Source organism: Zophobas morio, unplaced genomic scaffold (assembly GCF_036711695.1).
Source record: "Zophobas morio isolate AGI-343-1 ecotype UQ-CSIRO unplaced genomic scaffold, CSIRO_AGI_Zmor_V1 ptg000007l, whole genome shotgun sequence".
Classification (NCBI taxonomy): domain Eukaryota; kingdom Metazoa; phylum Arthropoda; class Insecta; order Coleoptera; family Tenebrionidae; genus Zophobas; species Zophobas morio.
In genome coordinates, this window is record NW_026972112.1 from 1,147,671 (window position 1) to 1,170,178 (window position 22,508).

General features: G+C 38.0%; 3 protein-coding genes and 1 non-coding gene across 4 annotated transcripts in view; 2 read left to right on the forward strand and 2 right to left on the reverse strand.

Annotated features, from left to right (window-relative positions):
- Positions 1-8,706: 8,706 nt before the first annotated feature.
- Positions 8,707-9,345, forward strand: LOC135123959 (NADH dehydrogenase [ubiquinone] 1 beta subcomplex subunit 8, mitochondrial-like). The gene has a single exon (XM_064048818.1). The coding sequence runs from the start codon at positions 8,743-8,745 to the stop codon at positions 9,280-9,282; it is 540 nt and encodes a 179-aa protein (XP_063904888.1). The 5' UTR covers positions 8,707-8,742; the 3' UTR covers positions 9,283-9,345.
- Positions 9,346-12,266: 2,921 nt separating this feature from the next.
- On the forward strand, positions 12,267-14,460 carry LOC135124182 (nucleolar protein 9). The gene is made up of 4 exons (XM_064049075.1): positions 12,267-12,554; positions 12,601-13,445; positions 13,499-13,957; positions 14,111-14,460. The coding sequence occupies exons 1-4, from the start codon at positions 12,365-12,367 to the stop codon at positions 14,369-14,371; spliced, it is 1,755 nt and encodes a 584-aa protein (XP_063905145.1). The 5' UTR covers positions 12,267-12,364; the 3' UTR covers positions 14,372-14,460.
- A 47-nt stretch (positions 14,461-14,507) lies between these two features.
- LOC135124183 (protein CBFA2T1) overlaps positions 14,508-22,508 on the reverse strand; it is a 117,314-nt gene continuing 109,313 nt past the window's right edge. The window contains exons 6-8 of the mRNA XM_064049076.1: positions 21,515-22,089; positions 15,295-15,383; positions 14,508-15,239 (exon numbers count right to left, since the gene is read on the reverse strand). Of these exons, the coding sequence (XP_063905146.1) occupies positions 15,027-15,239; positions 15,295-15,383; positions 21,515-22,089 (877 nt within the window). The 3' untranslated portion in view covers positions 14,508-15,026. The remainder of the gene's footprint in view (positions 15,240-15,294; positions 15,384-21,514; positions 22,090-22,508) is intronic.
- On the reverse strand, positions 15,860-15,934 carry Trnaa-ggc (transfer RNA alanine (anticodon GGC)). The gene has a single exon. It is a non-coding gene; the product is annotated as a tRNA-Ala (tRNA).

Genomic DNA, 22,508 nt, shown 5'->3' on the forward strand with positions numbered 1-22,508 from the left:
AAAGCGATGGAAGGCGGCGGCGGCAGGCGGCTATTTTGATTTTAATCCGGCGAATTAGCAAGTGAATGAAAAAATGCGGTGTGTTTAGAGATTTAAAGATAGTGTGGTTGACAGAAAGTCGGTGATGGGAAATCGGTTTAAATCAAATAAGCACAATCCAATTTGCTGATTTTTAATAATAATAATAATAATAATTTTATTTCCAGCAGACTGCAAGTCTATAGTGGAATATAATACTAATTCTTATTCTAATTAATAATAAATTAAACCAAAATTTAAAAACTTCACTATCTGGCAAGCGAAAACCAACGGATTTATTTACAAATTATGTTTCGGAAAGACCTGCAACGACAAATTTGGCAACTTCATGAAAAAAACGAATATTTCACTGTGGATCCTCTTGTCAATGATTTATAAACACAGGGAAGTAAATGGTAGCAAAATTCTATGTGAACAAAAATATGTCGCTGTAGCCAAAATTACTTTTTTGAGAACATATATACAGTTTCTAAATTCTTGTGAAAATTTGACTTTCGTGTATTTGGATGAAACATGGATCTATCAAAATGGTTCGTCCATTCGTCGCTGGGTGCACGATACTGATCTAAAAAGTAATCCCACCAAAATTAAAAGTGAAGGATCAAGGTTTACTATTCTCCAGGCGGGTTGTTCAACGGGGTTCTTGGATAGTTGTAATAATTTTCTAAATTCAAAAAATAACGATAGAGACTATCATAAAACGACGGACGGGACAATTTTTCAAAATTGGGTGGTTAATCAGCTCATTCCTGCTTTGGCAAAGTTGAACCAAAAATGTGTGGTGGTTTTAGACAATGCACCGTATCATTCGGTTCAGTTGGATAAACCACCTACTTTTTCTAGTAAAAAATGTGAAAAGCAGGAATGGCTCTTTAAACATAGTGTTGAATTTGACAAAAAATTTTCGAAGAAACAGTTGTGGGATTTAATTAAACCCTTCAGAAACAATAGAAAAATAAGATATTTGGTAGATGAGACATTAAGAGAAAGTGGCCATGAAGTTCGTAGATTACCTCCGTACCATTGTCAATATAATCAAATTGAAATGGCGTGGGGATTTTGTAAGAACTATTACAACAAGCATATAAATTCTCAACCTTCATTAAAAAATAGGGTGGAGAATTTATGGCTTGAGGCGCTTTCTAAATGTACTTCAAGAATGTGGCAAAATTTTTGTAAACATTGTGGAAAACTTATTTTGGCAAATTGGGAAATAATATGGGAAATCTTTCGTACGAATCTATACCTCCTTTCGTTATTTCGCTAGATGAATCTGATTCAGAATCTGAATTTGAAAATGACGGTGATGATACAGATTTTCATAGCGAGTGATATTTTTACGCATCTTTTGTTCTAAATTTACCAAGGTAGAATGTGAAAAACTACCTGACGTACAACAAAATAAGTATAATTTTAGTTAGATCATCCACGTTGTTACTTTGCACCAAATTTTAAGCATTTTCATTTTTTTTGTAACTCTTCATGGACCTAGAGAAGGCATATAAATAGTAACGTTCTTATTAATAAGCGTTTGGAAGTACTTAGTAAAAGCAAATAAAGAGCACTTACGTTAGCATTAGTAATAGCTATATAGATAAATCATTCAATTTAAGGCCGGAAAAATGTTTCAGAAGAGCTAAACCCATCAAAGCACTAGAGCAAGGTTGTTGTCTTTTACCAACCCTTTTAGTAATCTTAGAAAAGAGAAAAAAGAAGTTGGAAGACATGGAAATAGGTTGTTCACAAAGGTCGAAATTTCCATTTCTAAGAAGAGTGGGCGAACAGAACGAACATGCGACAATAAATGTGGCATGCGACAATAGTCGTATGTGGAACCCCCTTTCATATAAAAACAATGTTTAAGTGAAATTTTAGTGTTTGTTTCTTATTTATGAAATAAACACTTACAAAAAGCCGAATAATTGTTTTAAATAACCTAAAGTTTTATGCTTTCTAAAAAATGGATACCGTTAACCTGGTCATTGCTACTGAAAACTGAAAGTATCGGCAACAATGTTTATATTTTTGGCATATTTTTTAACCTTTAATTCAATAAAACATAACCTAACGAAAACAGTTCAGGGAATTTTTATTCTTCTGCATCGAATACCAACAAACGCACTAGATTTTCGTGGCCAACCCTACTATATAAAGATCGTGAACGGATAATACAAACTTGTATTTTTGTAATGTTAATATTCATATCCTGTTTTCCACGTCTCCCTGGAAAACACCCCCACTGGCTGCTTTTCAAACCTAACAACTTGGTGCAATAAATCCAGCTGATTTACCATCCAAAGGTTGCACAGCACCACGGTTGTTGGATACTTGTTGGTGTGAGGGTCCGAACTGGTTAAAAGAAAAGAGACAATTTTGGCCATAACAGAATTACGAAACTGACGAAGACAAAGTTATGGAAGAAAGAAAGAAAACTGTCACACAATGTTGTCACCAAACAAAATTGACGTTTCTTGGGCTTACAGAAAATTTTCCAAATTCGAGCAGATAGTTAGATTGTTTGGTAGGATCAGAAGATTTTGTCACAATGCCAAAAATCCCAGCAGTAAATTGATCTTTTTGGACCTTTGTTTCTAAGAAAGCGAGTTAAAGTTTCGGTTGCAACTTTTACCAGTGCGATTTATCGAACTGTGCATTTGGAACCGCATAGTGGAGCGGTTGATGGGAAACACTAATATGCATCATAAAACGAACATTATTTAAAGTTTTAGGAAGAGCATGTCTAACTTTCGAGTAACTTGAAACTCTCCTATGTGATTGTGAAGCTTTGCTCAATTCAAGACCACTCACATATGTCTCAGATGACATCCTAGATTTGGTTCCCTTAACTCCAAAGATGTTTCTTCAAGATATTCAACAGACTGGTGTAGTAGATTTAGACAACACTGAAGCCATACATCTTCGAAAAAGACATCGGTACAAGAATAAATTGAAGATAGACTTAATGAATATCTTGAACGACTAATTTTGAGACAACATAAAAGAAAATTTTCCCGGGCAGTTAAAGTTGGAGATCTTGTCTTCATAGAACATGACCAGGAGAAACGACTAAATTGGCCATTAGCACGAGTAGAAGAAACAATTCGAAATTCACTATACGATCGATCAGAACCAACATTCGCAACGAACGATGACAAAACGATCCAGGTGACCAAATCAGGTAGAAAAGTAAAAAACCTGAGAGGTTAAATCTGGATAAAATGCCGAGTTTACTGTTATCTGCTGTATCTGTTGTTTATTTACTAGTTACTAGGAAATTTCTATGGAATTAGGAGAAGTGAATAATAATAAAAAAAAAAATACAAATACGAGGGTCAGTCAAATATAAACCGGAATTATTTTTTATTAATTTAATAATGCAAAACAAATGTACAAACGAAGTCTAGAATTTTTCTAAGTAGTCTCCCTGAAGGGCTACACATTTTTGCCAACGTCTAGGAAGCTTTTTAATTCCTTTATCATAAAATGTTTGAGGCTGTGTCACAGTTGCGCAAGAACCGCTCCACATCGTTGTCGCTTTCGAAACGCTACCCTCCTATTGCCTCTTTCAGTGGACCAAACAGATGACAGTCACAGGACGACAAATCTGGGCTACAGGCGAGATGTTCGAAGACTTCCCAGTGGAAGTCAACCAATTTTTATGACGTTAAAAGGGCTATGTGCGGTCGAGCGTTATCGTGAAGCAAAATTACGTCTCGGATTGGAGTTTGGCGTCTTTTAGATCTGTACGCGGCTTTTGCATCGTCCAAAAGCTGGCAGTAGTATGGAGCATTTACAGTATGACGTTCATGAAGAAGTCGACAAGCAATATTCTCTCTCCAGTCCAAAAAAAAAAAAAAAATGGTTGTGAGGACTAAGGTGACTCTCATTTTCAACATTTTCACGCCCCTCCTTAAAATTTCTGGACCATTCGTACACTTGAGTTTTTGACAACGTTTCTTCCCCGAACTGTGCAAGCAATTTGGATACAATTTCGGAGGATTTGACGCCCTCTTTTGCGAGAAATTTAATGATAATGCGTTGTGCAACCGACGCTGGCACCGCTTGCTTCGACATGATGCTACTGCTCATTGCAAAAAGATATCGGCTGCCGCTATGGCCACATCTCTTCTCTACATTCCTACCTTCATATTCTATTTATGGCAGCTTACTAGAATTAGTACAGTTTTCGAAAAAACAGAATTCCGGTTCATAATTGACTGACCCTCGTATTATCCATTCACGATCTTGATTTTGGAAAAGGACATATTTTCTAAGAAAATAAAGTGCGGGTGGGTGGGGTTAGTATTTGTCATGATCAGAGTGATTTTGGCAAAGGACTTGCTCTCTAGGAAAATAAAGGGCGGGTGGGTGGGGCTAGTACTTGTCAAGATAAGACAGATTTTGGAAAAGGACCTATTATCTAAGAAAATAAAGGGTGGGTGGGTAACGCTACCTCAGTCTCTTTCAAAAATAAAACATCAGGGACTTCCAGGGTTTTTTTAAAAGTCTTTCAAAATCAAACGATCAGGAACCTCTAAAGTTTTTTGAAATTTATTACGAAAACCCACCTGATATTTTCAAATTGATGACTTTGAGATTAAAAAAAAAAAATTAAAAAAACACTTCAACGTCAAAATTGGCCTGTTAAAAATGATAAATCACCTTATAATAATTTAAAAAACAAAATGTGGGGTGAAACATACCATTTTATTATTTATTACTACTAATTTGTCCCTTTTTTTGGTGTTAGATATTTAATTTTATAGGATTTCATACTCCTGCATGTATGATTCATCAATCCGTGTCGACTTTTCACCAGTTTGATCTTAGCAGGTACTAGCCCCGCCCACCCACCCTTTCTTTTCTTATAAGGTATGTCACTTGCAAAAATCACTTTTACCTTAGCAGCTGCTAGCCCCACCCACCCGCCCTCTCTTTCTTAGAAAGTATCTCATCTGCCAAAATCAATCTTTTCTTAGCAGGTACTAGCCCCGCCCACCCACCCTCATTTTTCTGAGAAGATTGGGTCATCTGCCAAAATCAGTCTGATCTTATCAGCTACTAGCTCTCCCTCTCTTTTCTTAGAAATTATGTCATTTGCCAAAATCAGTTTTATCCTAGCTAATAGCTGCTAAGCTAAAACTAATTTTGGCAAATAATATAGACTCTAAATAGAGAAAGAGTGGGTGGGCGGGCCTAGCACCTCCTAAGGTAAGACCGATTCTGGCAGATGAAATACATTGTAAGAAAAGAGAGGGCGGGTGGGTGTGGTACTAGTAGCTGCTAAGATAAAACTGATTTTAGCAGATACTAGCTCCACCTACCCGCCCTCTATTTTCTTAGAGAGATCTCATTTGTCAAAATCAGCCTTATGTTGACAGCAACTAGCCCCGACCACCCACCTTCTCTTTTCTTATAAGGTATGTCACTTGCAAAAATCACTTTTATCTTAGCAGCTGCTATCCCCACCCACCCGCCCACTCTTTCCTTAGAAAGTATCTCATCTGCCAAAATCAATCTTTTCTTAGAAGGTACTAGCCCCGCCCACCCACCCTCATTTTTCTTAGAAGATTGGGTCATCTGCCAAAATCAGTCTTATCTTATCAGCCACTCGCTCTCCCTCTCTTTTCTTAGAAAGCATGTCATTTGCCAAAATCAGTTTTATCCTAGCTAATAGCTGCTAAGCTAAAACTGATATTGGCAAATGATATACACTCTAAATAGAGAAAGGGTGGGTGGGCGGGCCTAGCACCTCCTAAGGTAAGACCGATTTTGGCAGATGAAATACATTGTAAGAAAAGAGAGGGTGGGTTGGTAGTGTACTAGTAGCTGCTAAGATAAAACTGATTTTAGCAGATACTAGCTCCGCCTACCCGCCCTCTATTTTCTTAGAGAGATCTCATTTGCCAAAATCAGTCTTATGTTGACAGCAACTAGCCCCGACCACCAACCCTCTCTTTTCTTAGAAGGTATGTTATTGGCCAAAATCAGTCTTATCTTAGCTAGTAGCTGCCAAGATAAAATTGCTTTTATCAGGTACTAGCTGAAAATGAAAATCTAGTGAGTTTGTTGGTATTCGATGCTGAAGAATAAAAATTCCCTGAACTTTTTTCGTTAGGTTATGTTTTATTCAATTAAAGGTTAAAAAATATGCCAGAAATATAAACATTGTTGCCGATACTTTCGTTTTTTAGTAGCAATGACCAAGTTAACGGTATCCATTTCTTAGAAGGCATAAAACTTTACGCTATTTAAAACAGATATTCGGCTTTTTGTAAGTGTTTATTTCATATGTAAGGAACAAACACTAAAATTTCACTTAAACATTGTTTTTATATGAATGGCGGTTCTACATACGACTATTGTCGCATGCCACATTTAGCATCTCATCTTTAATTCTCAATCATCAGTTCGTTCTGCTCGCCTACTCTTCTTAGAAATGGAAATTTCGACGTTTGTCAACAGCCTATTTCCATATCTTCCAACTTCTTTTTTCACTTTTTTAAGATTACTAAAAGGATTGGTAAAAGACAACAATCTTGCTCTAGTGCTTTGATGGGTTTAGCTCTTCTGAAACATTTTTCCGGCCTTTAATTGAATGATTTATCTATATAGCTATTACTAATGCTTACGTAAGTGCTCTTAATTTGCTTTTACTAAGTACTTCCAAACGCTTATTAATAAGAACGTTACTATATGCCTTCTCCAGGTCCATGAAGAGTTACAAAAAAAAATGAAAATGCTTAAAATTTGGAGCAAAGTAACAACGCGGATGATCTAACTAAAATTATACTTATTTTGTTGTACGTCAGGTAGTTGTTCACATACTACCTTGGTAAATTTAGAAGGAAAGATGCGTAAAAATATCACCCCCCGACAAGCTACAATTCACTCCATTTCCATTATTTCGCTATGAAAATCTGTATCATCACCGTCATTTTCAAATTCAGATTCTGAATCAGATTCACCTAGCGCAATAATGAAAGGAGGTATAGATTCGTACGAAAGATTTCCCATATTTTTTCCCAATCTGCCAAAATAAGTTTTCCACAATGTTTACAAAAATTTTGCCACATTCTTGAAGTACATTTAGAAAGCGCCTCAAGCCATAAATTCTCCACCCTATTTTTTAATGAAGGTTGAGAATTTATATGCTTGTTGTAATAGTTCTTACAAAATTCCCACGCCATTTCAATTGGATTATATTGACAATGGTACGGAGGTAATTTAAGAACTTCATGGCCACTTTCTCTTAATGTCTCGTCTACCAAATATCTTTTTTTTCTATTGTTTCTGAAGGGTTTAATTAAATCCCACAACTGTTTCTTCGAAAATTTTTTGGCAAATTCAACACTATGTTTAAAGAGTCATTCCTGCATTTCACATTTTTTACTAGAAAAAGTGGGTGGTTTATCCAACTGAATCGAATGATACGGTGCATTGTCTTAAACCACCACACATTTTTGGTTCAACTTTGCCAAAGCAGGAATGAGCTGATTAACCACCCAATTTTGAAAAATTGTCCCGTCCATCGTTTTATGATAATCTCTATCGTTATTTTTTAAATTTAAAAAATTGTTACAACCATCCAAGAACCCCGTTGAACAACTCGCGTGGAGAATAGTAAACCTTGATCTTTCACTTTTAATTTTGGTGGGATTGCTTTAGATCAGTATCGTGCACCCAGCGACGAATGCACGAACCATTTTGATAGATCCATGTTTCATCCAAATACACGAAAGTCAAATTTTCACAAGAATTTAGAAACTGTAAATATGTTCTCAAAAAAGTAATTTTACCTACCTGTCGGCGGCGTCTTTAAATTTTTATTTGAAAATTCGGTGTGCGAAATGAAACTTGAGATGTGCGAAATGAATACAACGTTCAAGACGTGTTTGATAAAAATTCCCGGACAACTAAATCGGAGCCACCTTAACCACCCTTTCCCTCTTCGCTTTCCTCAATCAAAACAACACCTAACGAGCGTCACTTTTCTCCAGACCCCCACCTTATTAAACGTGGAAACATGCAACAAACCGCGCTAAACCCACCCATCGTAAAAATTCAAGCACCCGATATCAATTATTGTTGTGGCTCTCGTTTCACATTTGCTCGTGGTGCAGTTCGTTTTTACGGATGTTTAGATGTGAAAACGTCGAAAATGAATCAGTGGTGTAAAATAACGAAGCTCGTATGGACCAGTTGAGCGCATTCCACAATAACGAGATCAATTAATGGGTTCTGAGAGGGCACAAAAGTTCGGATTTCTCGTACATATGCATGTGGAAGGGGCGCTTTTTGCCAACGCCATTGGTGAATCGAGTGGTAATCGTTGCATAAAGACCGCCTCGAGGGAAACTAGTTTTCTTGTATTGAAATGAAATTGAAACAGCTTCGGGCTCCTCTTACCGTCACAGATTACAATGGCTACTGTTGACGGCTTGTCAGACCCTGCAATTTGCTACCACTTTTTAAGCCGATGATTGTATGTGCTGACACTAGTATCACTGTAATATTGCTTGCAAAGCTTGCGCGGATGGTAGTTGAGATGGGGAGGTTTTGATACCGTTGCGACGGCTAGGAGGTTTCGGATTGCTGAAACCGGCGGGGAATAAAATTGTTAAAAATATGTATGAGTGATCAAAGTATAGTTGAAAAAACAAACAACACCACAACTGTCATACTACAACCACAACATTCAAGATGTCGTTCCTGATCAAATCCGCCCCCTTACGCCACTTCCCTCTGCACCCCCTCGTCCTCGCCCCTAAACGCACCCACTGGAACAAGGACTACAAGCCTGGTCCATACCCATACAGCATGGAGGAGAAACGTCTGGCGGCCGAAAAGTACAACCTTCATCCGGCTGAGTACCGAGCTTACCCGGACGACGGATTCGGCCGAGGAGACTACCCCAAACTCCCAGATCTTGGTTACGAGTCCAGGGATCATCACTACCCGTGGGACAACCCAGAACACTTGCGCAATTTCGGCGAACCTCTTCACGCAGAGTTCGGTTTGGTGAGGCAAGATCGGCTGAATGTTGGCGTGAAAATGAGGTACCCGTTGTGGCTGCAAGTTCTGCAGTTTTTTGGAGCCATGTTGGCTTCAGCTGGACTTTTTTGGTTCTTTGAGAAGTTTAAGGCCTTTCATCCCGTAATACCGACGCAGTGTCCGGAGGACGGAGTGACGCACTACACGTTCGAGCCGGAAGAGGAAGGAAAGCCAGGAAAGAGTAAATGAGTGCAAATATATTCTTCTAACGGAACATTTTTTTGTAAAAGTAAAGTTTTGGTAATAATAAAAATTCACACATTTTTTGTGATGTGTACTAATAAGATACAGATGTTTTCTGCGTTCAAGTCGAGTGAATAAATTTTCCCCACTTGTTGGTCCAACTCCAGAAAACGTGCGTCATCTATGAATAAAAAACTGAACCTTAGATAATCGATGCCCGGACTATTGCAGCGACCTGTGTATTTCTAATTCGGAAAGAAGACGCGACGTCATTAAATATGTATATACAACCAATTATACACAAAATTGACCCTAAAGGTCCATCTATAAACCTTTTTTTCTTTATATGTGTATTCATCTTTTCACAACAAGAAACTTAAAACATGTTTAAAATGGTAAATTTGTATAGGGAAATATCGATTTCACAATTACGCTCCGCCCCTCGGTCCGACAACGAATGAAAAATTCATCACAATTGAAATCGACACGGATGGGTGGGGCTTCTCTTTTGGTTTTCTTTTTTAATGATTAATACATTAGTTTTCTCTGTATAGTACGATTACTTAAAAATATATTTCACATGGTAATTTCTCGTAGAAAAATAACGATTTTACAATTCACCTCCGCCCCTAGGCTTATGACGAATAAAAAAAGCATCCGAATTGAAACAGGGCGGGTGGGTGGGACTATATTTTGACTTTTTTTTTAGAACATAGTTAAAATGGTACATTCTTACAAGAAAATATGGATTTTGAAATTATCGGGTGGAGTCTATTTGCAAAATTGAAAATTTGTATAAGGAAATATCGATTTTGCAATTAGGCGCCGCCCCATAATTACAAAATCGATATTTCTTTCTACAAATTTTCCATTTTAAACATGTTTTAAGTTTCTTGTTCTAAAAAGACGACTACGTCTATTAAGAAAAGAGGCAAAATATAAGCCCCGCCCACCCGCCCTATCTCAATTGTGATGATTTTTTTTTATTTGCCGTGAACCAAGGGGGCGGAGCTTACCTGCAAAATACTTATTTCTTTACAAGAAATTAAAACCATGTTTTTGAGTAGCGTGTTCTTCATTAATTAAGCTCTGCCCCTCATCGGCTTACGATGAATAAAAAAATCATCAGAATTGAGATAGGGCGGGTGGGCGGGGCTTATATTTTGCCTTTGTTTTTCTTAATTACACAGCCATCTTTTCACAACAAGAAACTTATGGTTAAAATGTTACATTTTTGCAAGGAAATATGGATTTTGAAATTATCGCGTGGAGTCTATTTGAAAAATCGAAAATTTGTATAAGGAAATATCGATTTTGCAATTAGGCGCCGCCCCATGATTAAAATCGATATTTCCTTGTACAAATTTTCCATTTTAAACATGTTTTAAGTTTCTTGTTCTAAAAAGACGACTATGTGTATTAAGAAAACAGGCAAAATATAAGCCCCGCCCACGCGCCCTCTCTCAATTGTGATGATTTTTTTATTCGCCGTGAACCAAGAGGGCGGAGCTTAACTGCAAAATACTTATTTCTTTACAAGAAATTAAAACCATGTTTTTGAGTATCGTCTTGTTCATCAATTAAGCTCTGCACCTCCGCTTACGATGAATAAAAAATTCATCAGGAATGAGATAGGGTGGGTGGGCGGGGCTTATATTTTGCCTTTGTTTTTTTAATTACATAGCCATCTTTTCACAAGAAGAAACTTAAAACATGGTTAAAATGGTACATTTTTGCAAGAAAATATGCATTTGGCAATTATGGGACCGAGTCTAATTGCAAAATCGGTATTTCCTTATACAAAATTTCCACTTTAAACATGTTTTAAGTTTCATGTTGTGAAAAGAAGTCTACACATATTCAAACAAAAAGGCAAAATGTAAGCCCGCCCACCCGCCCTATCTCAATTGTGATGATTTTTTTTATTCGCCTTGAACCAAGAGGGCGGAGCTTAACTGCAAAATACTTACTTCTTTGCAAGAAAATAAAAGCATGTTTCTGAGTATCGTGTTGTTCAAAGAATAATACGCATATTAAGAAAAAAAAGACAAAATATAAACCCCGCCCACCCACCCTATCTCAATTGTAATGATATTTTTTATTCTTTGAAACTTAAAACACATTTAAAATGATAGATAAATTTTTGTTCGGAAATATGGACTTTGCAAATAACCTCCGCCCCTAGGTCTGGCAACGAATAAAATCTTCATTACTACTTAGATCAGGGCACATATGGGTGGGGCTTAATCTTTGGCTTTAATTTTTCCGTAATATATATAATATTCTTTGCACAACACGATACTCAAAAACATTTTTTAATTTCCCGTAGAGAAATAAGGATTTTGCAGTTAAGCTTCGGCAAGCGGCTCACGACGAAAAAAAAATCGTCAGAATTGAGACAGGGTGGGTGGGCGGGGCTTATATTTTGTCTGTTTTTATTAATATCCATAGCCATCTTTTCACAACAAGAAACTTAAAACTTGGTTAAAATGGTATATTTTTGCAAGGATATATGGATACATAGGGTGGAATCTAATTACAAATCGGAATTTCCTTATACAAATTTTCCATTTTAAACATGTTTTAAGTTTCATGTTGTGAAAAGAAGTCTGCACATATTAGAACAAAGAGACAAAATGTAAACCCGCCCACCCCACCTAATTCAATTGTGATGAATTTTTTTTATTCGCCGTGAATCAAGAGGGCGAAGCTTAACTGCAAAATACTTATTTCTTGACAAAAAAAACAATTTTCAGCAATGTCAACGTCAACAAGTTTATAAATCCCACGTAAGTAAGTGAAGACATTCGATGAACGAATTTTCAAAAACTATAGACATATTTTAATTCTACCACTTATATTTTTTCTGATTGTTATTTTCTGAAAATTTACGTCTTAGGGTATTATTTTCACAAAATTTTCGTTCCAGATTTTTTTTTGTAGGAATATGATGAAACACCGCCACCAACCTAACATTCCAAAAACCACTTCCCAGTTGTCAAACAAGCTTACCTAACCTCACTTTTATTCAATTTTGTTACATACACTTAAAAATTAGTTGAAAAGTGTGTTACTTTATCAAAACAGAATGTCTGAGGCCGCCCCCACACTCGACAAGTCGAAACGCAAACGCAAAAAGTCGTTTTTAAAGAACGCCCGCAAGTACGCCAAAAAGGGGTGCTACGGCCGTGGAAGTCAGCTGGACGCGGATACTTACCAATACTTTGTACGTATAATGGAGGCTTACAGAGAGGGGTTCGATTCCGAAGACGACAAATGTAAGTTTTGGAGTTCACACGTGCCCGACATAACCTCACTTTTTAGCAATTTTTGTCAACAATGTTTTTGAGCAGACGATAGACCAAGAAATTAACTGTTGCTGTAATCAGGTTGGATGTCGCGTTGTGGAGACGTTGCTACCTTTTGCAAATGATATGGTGGTGAAGCGGTACATGGACGTGTTTAGTAATGAATTGAGGCCTTTATGTTCCGACAGATTTGCTTCACATGTATTGGAGGCTTTAGTACGACAAGCAGCGACTTGCTCACTTCGAGAAAACCTTGATACGGAATTCCGGAAAAAATGTACAGAATTTGTTATAAGAGTTAGTAGATTTTTGTTAAATAATTTGGAAGATTACTTGTGGGATACATATGGAAGTCATGTTGTTAGAACATGTTTAGAGAGCTTAGCTCAGATTCCTAAAGAGGATAAAACTAAGCCCAAAATCAACGAACAAGAAACCACTGAAATCCCCCTACCTGATGAATACACGGAAATTATTAAAGACTGCACAGACCGAATAATGCATTGGCCCCAATTTCCAGAACTGTGTAACACTGAAACCAGCTCAGGCTTTCTACAAGTGTTACTAAAATCAGTGAAAAAAACTGACTCAAAATTGTTAAAAACACTCTTAGGAAAACTAATTTCAACGAATTTTGCGCCCGAAAGTGAGCCCCCGGCTTCTAGTGACGTACTTCCAAATATTTTTCTGTCAAAACCCGCCATGATGGTTCTAGAAACGGCCCTAGATGTCGCTAAAAAGAAAAAGTTCACGCAAATCTACGCCAAATGTTTTTCAAGTAGGCTTGTCAAGTTGGCCACCACAAGAAGTACCAACTTCAGCGTGCAAAAATTAATTCTCAATTGTAAAGAAAAATCAGAGGTTTGTTTACTAGTACTATTTCGTTTTAATTGCAAACTAATTTATTATTACAGTTTGAGGCCATTTTTGACGAGTTGGGGGATAATTTCAGTGACATTATTAAAGTTGGCCACACTGGAATAATCTGGGCTTTGGCTCAAAGCTGCAAACGATTGGCCACCAAGCAGGGTATTTTTATGCAAAATTTGATGAAAAGTCTGGACTGCAGTGCGGACGAAAGACAGAGCCAATTTATTTTATGTTTGTGTCGGTTTAGGGATTTTCAGTCTTCACAAAATGACACTAAAGCCGACCTACAAAAGGAAAAACTGAATTTGCAGGGGACTTTAACTTTACAAGTACTTTTAGACTTTAACAAACCCATTAAAATCGTTAATGGTTTGCTTGATATGGAGCAAAGCGAGTTGTTGGGGTTGTTTTCCAATACCATGGGCAGCCATATTGTTGATTCGTACGTCAAGAGCGTGTTCGTTGGGGAAAAAAGTAGAGAGAGATTAGTGAGGAAAATGAAGGTTGGTATTTTAACACAAGTTATAATTTTCTTTCGGTTTTATTTGACTTTTAATAACTAATTTGTGGACACATTATGAATTGACTTTTCTTATAGTTATTATAGAAACGAACAAATGTCAGTGTTACCAACTCATGTTCATTATTATTATCAGGGTGCGTATCAGGAGCTAGCTTCAAGTAAGTACGGATCAAGGTCATTCGAGGCCCTCTGGAACGCGGCAAACATCAAAAACAAGCTATTCATCCTGGAGGAATTGGCACACAAAGATGGCGCCTGGTCGAATTCCGAGCACGGCAAAATCATAGCCAACAAAGTAAATCTGGTTTTGTTCAAACGCAACAAAGAAGAATGGAAAAACAGCCTAAACTCCACCAACAAAGCGAAGGAGTTGTTTGCAGATATTTTAAAATAAGTCTACAATAAGTGAATTTGTATATTGGGAAAGTACATCGGTTTTAAAATATAAATAAAATAAATAATAAACACTAAATAACATGGAAATGTACAATAATGAGCTACCCTAGTTTTATACATTAAAAGTCGTATACACTACCTAAAGTCATTAGGGTAACCTTAGTAGTGTCCCGACCTGAGAATTTGAACACCAATTTACTAACCGAATTGCTTTTTATATTAAACTAAATTTGTGGTTAGTAAACTGATTTTCAAGTGACTAGATTGTTATTACAACAAAAGTGGCCAAAGATAAATTGATCCGCACAAAACAACCAATGGGTGCATCCATTTATCTTTGCTGTTAGAAAGTCAAGGTTTGTAAGAAATCACGTAACGCCGATGCCGGAGGGGCGTGGTTACAGACGCAAAATGGCGCCACACCAGATTTTTGTTTTAATTTGGAAACAATTTTCGAAACCCACGATTTGTACGCCCCTGGAATCCAGCGTCGTCCCGGTAATATACAACAAGACACATAGAGAGTACTACATGTGCTTCTTTGGTATTAATGAGGAACAAATGTATAATAACGATGATCAGCATGCTTATAATAATGACTTAACGTTGAATGACGGTTAAAATTTCCTACACTTGCGGTTCTTCTTCAAGTGTCACTTCTTGAATTTGACGCTGTCGTTCTGGCCGATGTGCGTAGGTGGCGCCGTGGTGCTAGGAGTGGACGTTCGGAGCGGCCTCGACTTGTCCTTCGAACAGATCTGGTGGTGGTTCTCCCAGTCTTTGTGCTGGCAAAAGGGGCCGCAGTAGCGGGCGACGCTGCATCCGGAGCAGGTCTCGTGGGCCTTGCGGCCGCAGTTCCAGCAGGACTGCGAACGAAAGGGATTGCTATTTTGGGCGTGTGGGGTTGGCAGGAGTGCTTACGTTTTGTTGCGAAGGTTGCGGTTGGGACGCCGGCGGCGATAAGCTGTTGTCGACACTTTCTTGGGTTTCGTCGCTGTGTTTTCTTGCTTCTGAAACGGGAGGTTTAATTAAGTGTTTGAGGTGGATTTTACAAAGAAAGTGCAGTTGCTGTTCGAGGTAGTTTTTTCGAGGGATGCTGGGTTGCCGGGGGGTACATTTCTGTATAGGTTGCGGAAGTTTGGGTTGTGGGAAAGAATACGAAAGTGGGGTGCTTAGGAGGCAACGTGTTCAAGAAGTCGCCATTTTTATATATACTGTGTTTAAAAAAAAAGTACCCCTTGAAGGAGCAGATTTATGACGCTGAAATTGTATAAAAATAAGAAAGACATAAAGTCAACCATTTGATTAAATCTTGGGGGTCGTTAACGTCATTTCGCTACTACAAGACCTTCCAGAAGTAATTTTCCAACAAGATAACGCCCACGCTCATGTCGCTAACATTCTAGTGTGCGGCACTTATTATTGTAAATAAATATCATTCGTATTATTTGACTTTAAGGCCTTGTAGGTAAGCGAAGAAAAACGTTGCTGCCTCGGTGGGAATCGAACCACACGCCCCCCGCTTGCCGGGCAGGTATCCTGACCACTAGACCACGAGGCCGCTTATCTATCTCCGCTTACTACTACTTATTATTGTGTCGTCACACCTTACTTGTTTCTACAAAATTTCAAAGTTCTAGGACTGTTTGAAACGCAGTTTCAGTTTTGTGTAGTGTGAAGATGAAATATATCAATAGTGACAGTTTCTTGCTTTATTGACCGTGTCTCTGACTTGAAGATTAAAATGCATAGAAACATATTTACATTTAGGAGCGGATGGGAGGCGCTGAACCAGCGAGGGAAAAATTTGAAAGACCAAGATTTTATTTTAAAGTATGTAAAATTTGGATACGGGCATTCTGGTGTGCCACGGCTACTGACATCAGTGGAAAAATCCCGATTTCCAGGTGATCCCATCCGCCTCTACCTCTGATGTCTTGTCTTTGAAGTATTTTGAAAGAACCCCCGGGACTACTTGTCTTCTATTTTTTTGAAGTGAAATGAAAGAATCTCTGGGATCATTTGTATTTTGTTTTTAAAGTAGTTTTAAAGAATCTCGGGGATCGGTTGTGTCTAGTATTTGAAGTAGATTAAAGGAATCTCGAGAACCACGTCTGTTTTGTTCTTGAAATAGTTTGAAAGGAACCCCTTTGTTTTTTTTTTTGAAATATTTGAAAGAATCTTGGAAGCCTTGTGTCTGGTATTTGAAGTAGTTTGTAAAAATGTCGGGCACTTCTTGTGTCTGGTATCTTAAGTTGTTTTAAAGAATCCCAAGGACCCCTTGTGTCTGGTATAAGTAGTTTAAAAGAAACTGGGAGACCTCTTTCGTTTTAATTTTGAAGTAGTTTAAAAGAATTTTGTGGACCCCTTTTGTTTTGTTTATGAAGTTGTTTGAAAGGATCTCCCTTGTGCCTGGTTTTTGAGGTAGTTTGATAGAATCTCGGGAACACTTATGTTTTGCAGTTGAAGTAGTTTAAGAATCTCAGGGAATCTTTTTGTTTTGTTTTTGAAGTATTTTGAAAGATTCTCGGGAACCCATTGTGTCTGGTTTTTAAAGTAGTTTGATAAAATATCGGGCACCCTTGTGCTCTGTATTTGAAGTAGTGTAAGAATCTCGAGGAATTCTATTGTTTTGTTTTTGAAGTAGTTTGAAAGAATTTCGGGAACCCATTGTGTCTGGTACCTGAAATATTTTGAAAGAATCTCGGACATCTCTTGTATATGGTATCTGAAGTAGTTTGAAAGAATCTTGGGGACCCCTTCTGAAGTAGTTTAAAAGAATCTCGGGGACCTCTTGTATCTGGTTTTTGAGGTAGTTTGATAGATTCTCCGGTACTCTTGTGTTTTGTATTTGAAGTAGTCTAAGAATCCAAGGAAATCTTTTTTTTTGTTTTTGAAGTAGTTTGAAAGCATCTCGGGAACCCAATGTGTCTGGTATCTGAAGTAGTTTAAAAGAATCTTGGGGACCCTTTTTTAAAAAATTTTAAAGAATCTTGGGAACCCAATGTGTCTGGTACCTGAAGTAGTTTGAATGAATCTCGGGTACGTCTTGTGTCGGATATCTGAAGTAGTGCAAAAGAATCTCGGGAACCACATTCGTCTTATTTTTGAAATAGTTTAAAAGAATTTTGTGGACCCCTTTTGTTTTGTTTTTGAAGTAGTTTGAAAAGATCTCCCTTGTGCCTGGTTTTTGAGGTAGTTTGATAGAATCTCGGGAACACTTGTGTTTTGCAGTTGAAGTAGTTTAAGAATCTCAGGAATCTTTTTGTTTTGTTTTTGAAGTATTTTGAAAGATCCTCGGGAACCCATTGTGTCTGGTATCTGAAATATTAGTTTGAAAGAATCTCGGGAGCCCCATGTGTCTGGTTTTTAAAGTAGTTTGATAAAATATCGGGCACACTTGTGTTCTGTATTTGAAGTAGTGTAAGAATCTCGAGGAATTCTATTGTTTTGTTTTTGAAGTAGTTTGAAAGAGTCTCGGGAACCCATTGTGTCTGGTACCTGAAATATTTCGAAAGAATCTCGGGCACCTCTTGTATATGGTATCTGAAGTAGTTTGAAAGAATCTCGGGGACCCCTTCTGAAGTAGTTTAAAAGAATCTCGGGCACATCTTGTGTCAGGTATCTGATGTAGTTTAAAGAAATCTCGAGGACCCCATTCGTTTTAATTTTAAAGTAGTTTAAAAGAATTTTGTGGACCTCTTTTGTTTTGTTTTTGAAGTAGTTTGAAAGGATCTCCCTTGTATCTGCTTTTTGCGGTAGTTTGATAGAATCTCGGGAACACTTGTGTTTTGCAGTTGAAGTAGTTTAAGAATCTCAGGGAATCTTTTTGTTTTGTTTTTGAAGTATTTTGAAAGATCCTCGGGAACCCATTGTGTCTGGTACCTGAAATATTTTGAAAGAATCTCGGGCACCTCTTGTATATGGTTTCTGAAGTGGTTTGGAAGAATCGCGGTTACTTCTTGTGTCTACTATCTGAAGTAGTTTGAAACAATCCCAAGGAACCCTTGTGTCTGGTATCTGAAGTAGTTTAAAAGAATCTTGGGGACCCTTTTCTTAAAGTAATTTCAAAGAATCTTGGGAACCCAATGTGTCTGGTACCTGAAGTAGTTTGAATGAATCTCGGTTACGTCTTGTGTCGGGTATCTGAAGTATTTCAAAAGAAATTCGAAAACCACATTCCTTTTATTTTTGAAGTAGTTTGAAAGAATTTCGGGCACCTTTTGTGTGTGGTATCACAAGCAGTTTGAAAGAATCTCGGGGACCCCTTTTGTTTTATTTTTGAAGTAGTTTAAAAGAATCTCGAGGACCCATTGTGTCTAGTATCTGAACTAGTTTGAAAGAATCTCGGACATCTATTGTGTCTGATTCTGAAGTAGTTTAAAAGAATCTTGGAGACCCCTTTTCTTTTAATTTTGAAGTAATTTAAAAAAAATTTGGAGACCACTTTTGTTTTGTTTTTGAAGTAGTTTGAAAGAATGTCGGGAACCCATTTTGTCTAGTATCTGAAGTAAATTAAAAAAATTTTGGAGACCCCTTTTGTTTTGTTTTTGAAGTAGTTGAAAAGAATCTCGAGAACCTATTGTGTCTGGTATCTGAACTAGTTTGAAAGAATCTGGGGGACCCCTTGTGTCTGGTATCTGAAGTACTCCGAAAGAATCTCAGGCACCTCTTGTGTCCGATATCTGAAGTAGTTTGAAAGAATCTCGGGAACCCCTGGTGTCTGGTATCTGAAGTAGTTTAAAAGAATCTCAGGCACCTCTTGTGTCTGGTATCTGATGTAGTTTAAAGGAATCTCGAGAACCCCATTTGTTTTAGTTTTGAATTTGTTTAAAAGAATTTTGTGGACCCCTTTTGGTTTATTAGTAGTTAGTAGTAGTTTGAAAGGACCTCCCTTATGTCTGGTTTTTGCGGTAGTCTGATAGAATCTCGGAAACATTTGTGTTTTGCAGTTGAAGTAGTCTAAGATTTCAGGGAATCTTTTTGTATTGTTTTTGAAGTAGTTTGAAAGAATTTCGGGAACCCATTGTGTCTGGTATCTGAAACATTTTGAAAGAATCTCGGGCACCTCTTGTGTATGGTATCTGAAGTAGTTTGAAAGAGTCTCGGGGACCTCTTCTGAAGTAGTTTAAAAGAATGACGGGGACCCCTTGTATTTGGTGTTTGAGGTAGTTTGATAGAATCTCCGGTACTCTTGTGTTTTGTATTTGAAGTAATCTAAGAATCTTAGGAAATCTTTTTTTTTGTTTTTGAAGTAGTTGGAAAGAATCTTGGGGACCCTTATTTTTAAGTAATTCCAAAGAATCTTGGGAACCCAATGTGTCTGGTACCTGAAGTAGTTTGAAAGAATCTCAGGCATGTTTTGTGTCGGGTATCTGAAGTAGTTCTCGGTGACCCATTTTATTTTGTTTTTGAAGTAGTTTAAAAGAATCTCGAGAACCCATTGTGTCTGGTATCTGAACTAGTTTAAAAGAATCTCGAGAACCCATTGTGTCTGGTATCTGAACTAGTTTGAAAGAATCTCGGACATCTCCTATGCCTGATATACGAAGTAGTTTAAAAGAATCTGGGGAACCCATTTTATCTAATATCTGAAGTAATTTGGTAGAATCTCGGGGACCCCTTTTGTTTTGTTTTTGAAGTAGTTGAAAAGAATCTCGAGATCCTATTGTGTCTGTTATCTGAACTAGTTTGAAAGAATCTGGGGGACCCCTTGTGTCTGGTATCTGAAGTACTCCGAAAGAATCTCTTGTGTCCGATATCTGAAGTAGTTTGAAAGAATTTCGGGGATCCCTTTCGTTTTAATTATGAAGCAGTTTAAAAGAATCTTGGAAACCCCTTTCGTTTTAATTTTGAAATAGTTTTAAAAAATCTCGGGGTTCCCTTTCGTTTTATTTTTGAAGTAGTTTGAAAGAATCTCGGAGACCCCTTTTGTTTTGTTGTTGAAGTAGTTTGAAAAAATCTTGGGAACCCATTGTGTCTAGTATCTGAAGAAGTATGAAAGAATCTCAGAGACCCCTTTTGTTTTGTTTTTGAATAGTTTGAAAGAATTTTGGGTATCCTTTGTCTTGTTTTCAGAGTAATTTGAAAGAATCTCGGGGACCTCTTTTGTTTTGTTTTTTGAAGTAGTTTGAAAGGATCTTGGGAACCCTGTGTGTCTGATGTTTGAGGTAGTTTGATAGAATCTCGGGAAATCTTGTGTTTTGTTTTTGAAGTAGTTTGAAAGAATCCCAAGGACCCCTTGTATCTGGCATCTCAAGTAATTTAAAAGAATCTCGGGAACCTCTTTTGCTTTGTTTTTGAAGTAGTTTGAACGAATCTTGGAAACCCATTTTGTCTGGTATCTGAACTAGTTTGAAAGAATCTCGGGGACCCCTTGTGTCTCGGATCTGAACTGAAGTAGTTTAAAAGAATCTCGGGAACCCCTTTCGGTTTGTTTTTGAAGTAGTTTGAAAGAATCTCGAAGATCCCTTTTGTTTTGTTTTTGAAGTAGTTTGAAAGAATCTCGAGATCCCATCGTGTCTGGTATCTGAAATAATTTGAAAGAATCTCAGGGACCCCTTGTGTCTGGTATCTGAAGTAGTTTAAAAGAATCTCGGAATCCCTTTTGTTTTGTTTTTGAATAATTTGAAAGAATTTTGGGTATCATTTGTCTTGTGTTTGAAGTAATTTGGAAGAATCTCGGAAACCCCTTTTGTTTTATTTTTAAAGTAATTTGAAAGGATCTCGGGGACCCCGTGTGTCTTTTTTTTGAAGTAGTTTGATAGAATCTTCTTGTGTTTTGTATTTGAAGTAGTCCGTAATCTCAGTGAACTCTTTTGTTTTGTTTTTGAAGTAGTTTGAAAGAATCTCGGAGACCCCTTGTGTCTTGTTTTTGAAGGAATTTGATAGAATGTTGGGAACCCCTTGTGTTTTGTTTTTGAAGTAGATTGAAAGAATATTGAAGTCCAGTGATCTTCATTTTTTTTTAATTAATTTCAATATTACAGACTGGTCATAAAAAATACGCACTTCCGATCTCTTTGCCTTCCTTGATTTTTTTCCTTTTACAATTAATAGTTGAGTATACATCCATATATAAAAAAAACTAATTCAGAGCACTCCTGTCAAAACCACCCTCATCACCACTCACACCCCTTACCAGCCAAAATCTTCTCCATCTTGGCCCTTTCCGCCGCCACCAGCTCGTTCGCCTTGCTCTCCGCCGCCGCCACCGCCTTCTGTAGCTCGATCACCGCCTGCCTCTTCACGTCGTTCACCGCGTCCTCCGCCCGCCGCCTCACTTCCGCCACCCGATCCTCCGTCTGCCGCACGGCCTGGAGCATAATCTCGTTGGCCGCCTTCTTCAAATCCACGCTGACGTCCTGCTTCCGCAGCCACTCATTGGTCAAATCCTGGCTGTTCCGCTGCTGCAGAATCGTCAGCGCCCGTTTGGTCTTCTCCACCATCGACAGGATGCAGTTGAGCATGACGTGAATATTCCTCCACTCCTCGTCCCCCCGGTTGGGGTTGTTGTTGTTGTCCTCCACGCGCTGCGGCAAATGGTTGTGCTGGTTGTAGTCGAAAAGGTGAGAGCTAGGCACCGTGGAGCCCATATTGGGTAGGAGCAGGCTCTGGTGGGAGAAGAGGAAGGTGTTCTGGGAGTTCATGGGGCGCTTGACGGAGAGGCAGTCTTGGGGGTCGTGGGACTGGCCGTTAGTGCCGTTTTCGTATATGCTAGAAAAGAGGGAAAATTATTTAGGCTAAAAACAACAGCGTTCTTTATGGGGCGGGGTTTGCTCGTCCAATGAAATTCGCTGCTACCTCGTCTCGTTTAGTATTTTTGCCACTCACGGTTTTTTGCTACTCGTACGCAGTTATACGTAAGGTCACGGTGTAATCAAATCCCGCTAAGCGCACCCCTTTAATGAAAACGTCAAGCACCCACAAAAACCCTCAACCCTTCCACCCTTCCCCCCCTAACGACACCCCTACACCGACCCATCGAAAAAACTAATAATAAGTTACGTATAGTTGAAGGAATTCGCTCATTTCCGCCGCCTCCGCTCCATTTAAATACGCTATTAGCTCGTGTACGGCGTTGAAAGAGTGGAAATCCGTCGAGCGATTGATTAACATGACACAAACAAGCAGAA

Excerpts from the sequence above, each read along its gene's own strand:
- LOC135123959 (XM_064048818.1), top strand. The coding sequence starts at position 8,743 with ATGTCGTTCCTGATCAAATCCGCCCCCTTACGCCACTTCCCTCTGCAC.
- LOC135124182 (XM_064049075.1), top strand. The coding sequence starts at position 12,365 with ATGTCTGAGGCCGCCCCCACACTCGACAAGTCGAAACGCAAACGCAAA. Across the intron at positions 12,555-12,600 it reads CGATTCCGAAGACGACAAAT|CAATTTTTGTCAACAATGTT; the intron begins GTAAGTTTTGGA and ends CTCACTTTTTAG. Across the intron at positions 13,958-14,110 it reads GATTAGTGAGGAAAATGAAG|GGTGCGTATCAGGAGCTAGC; the intron begins GTTGGTATTTTA and ends TATTATTATCAG.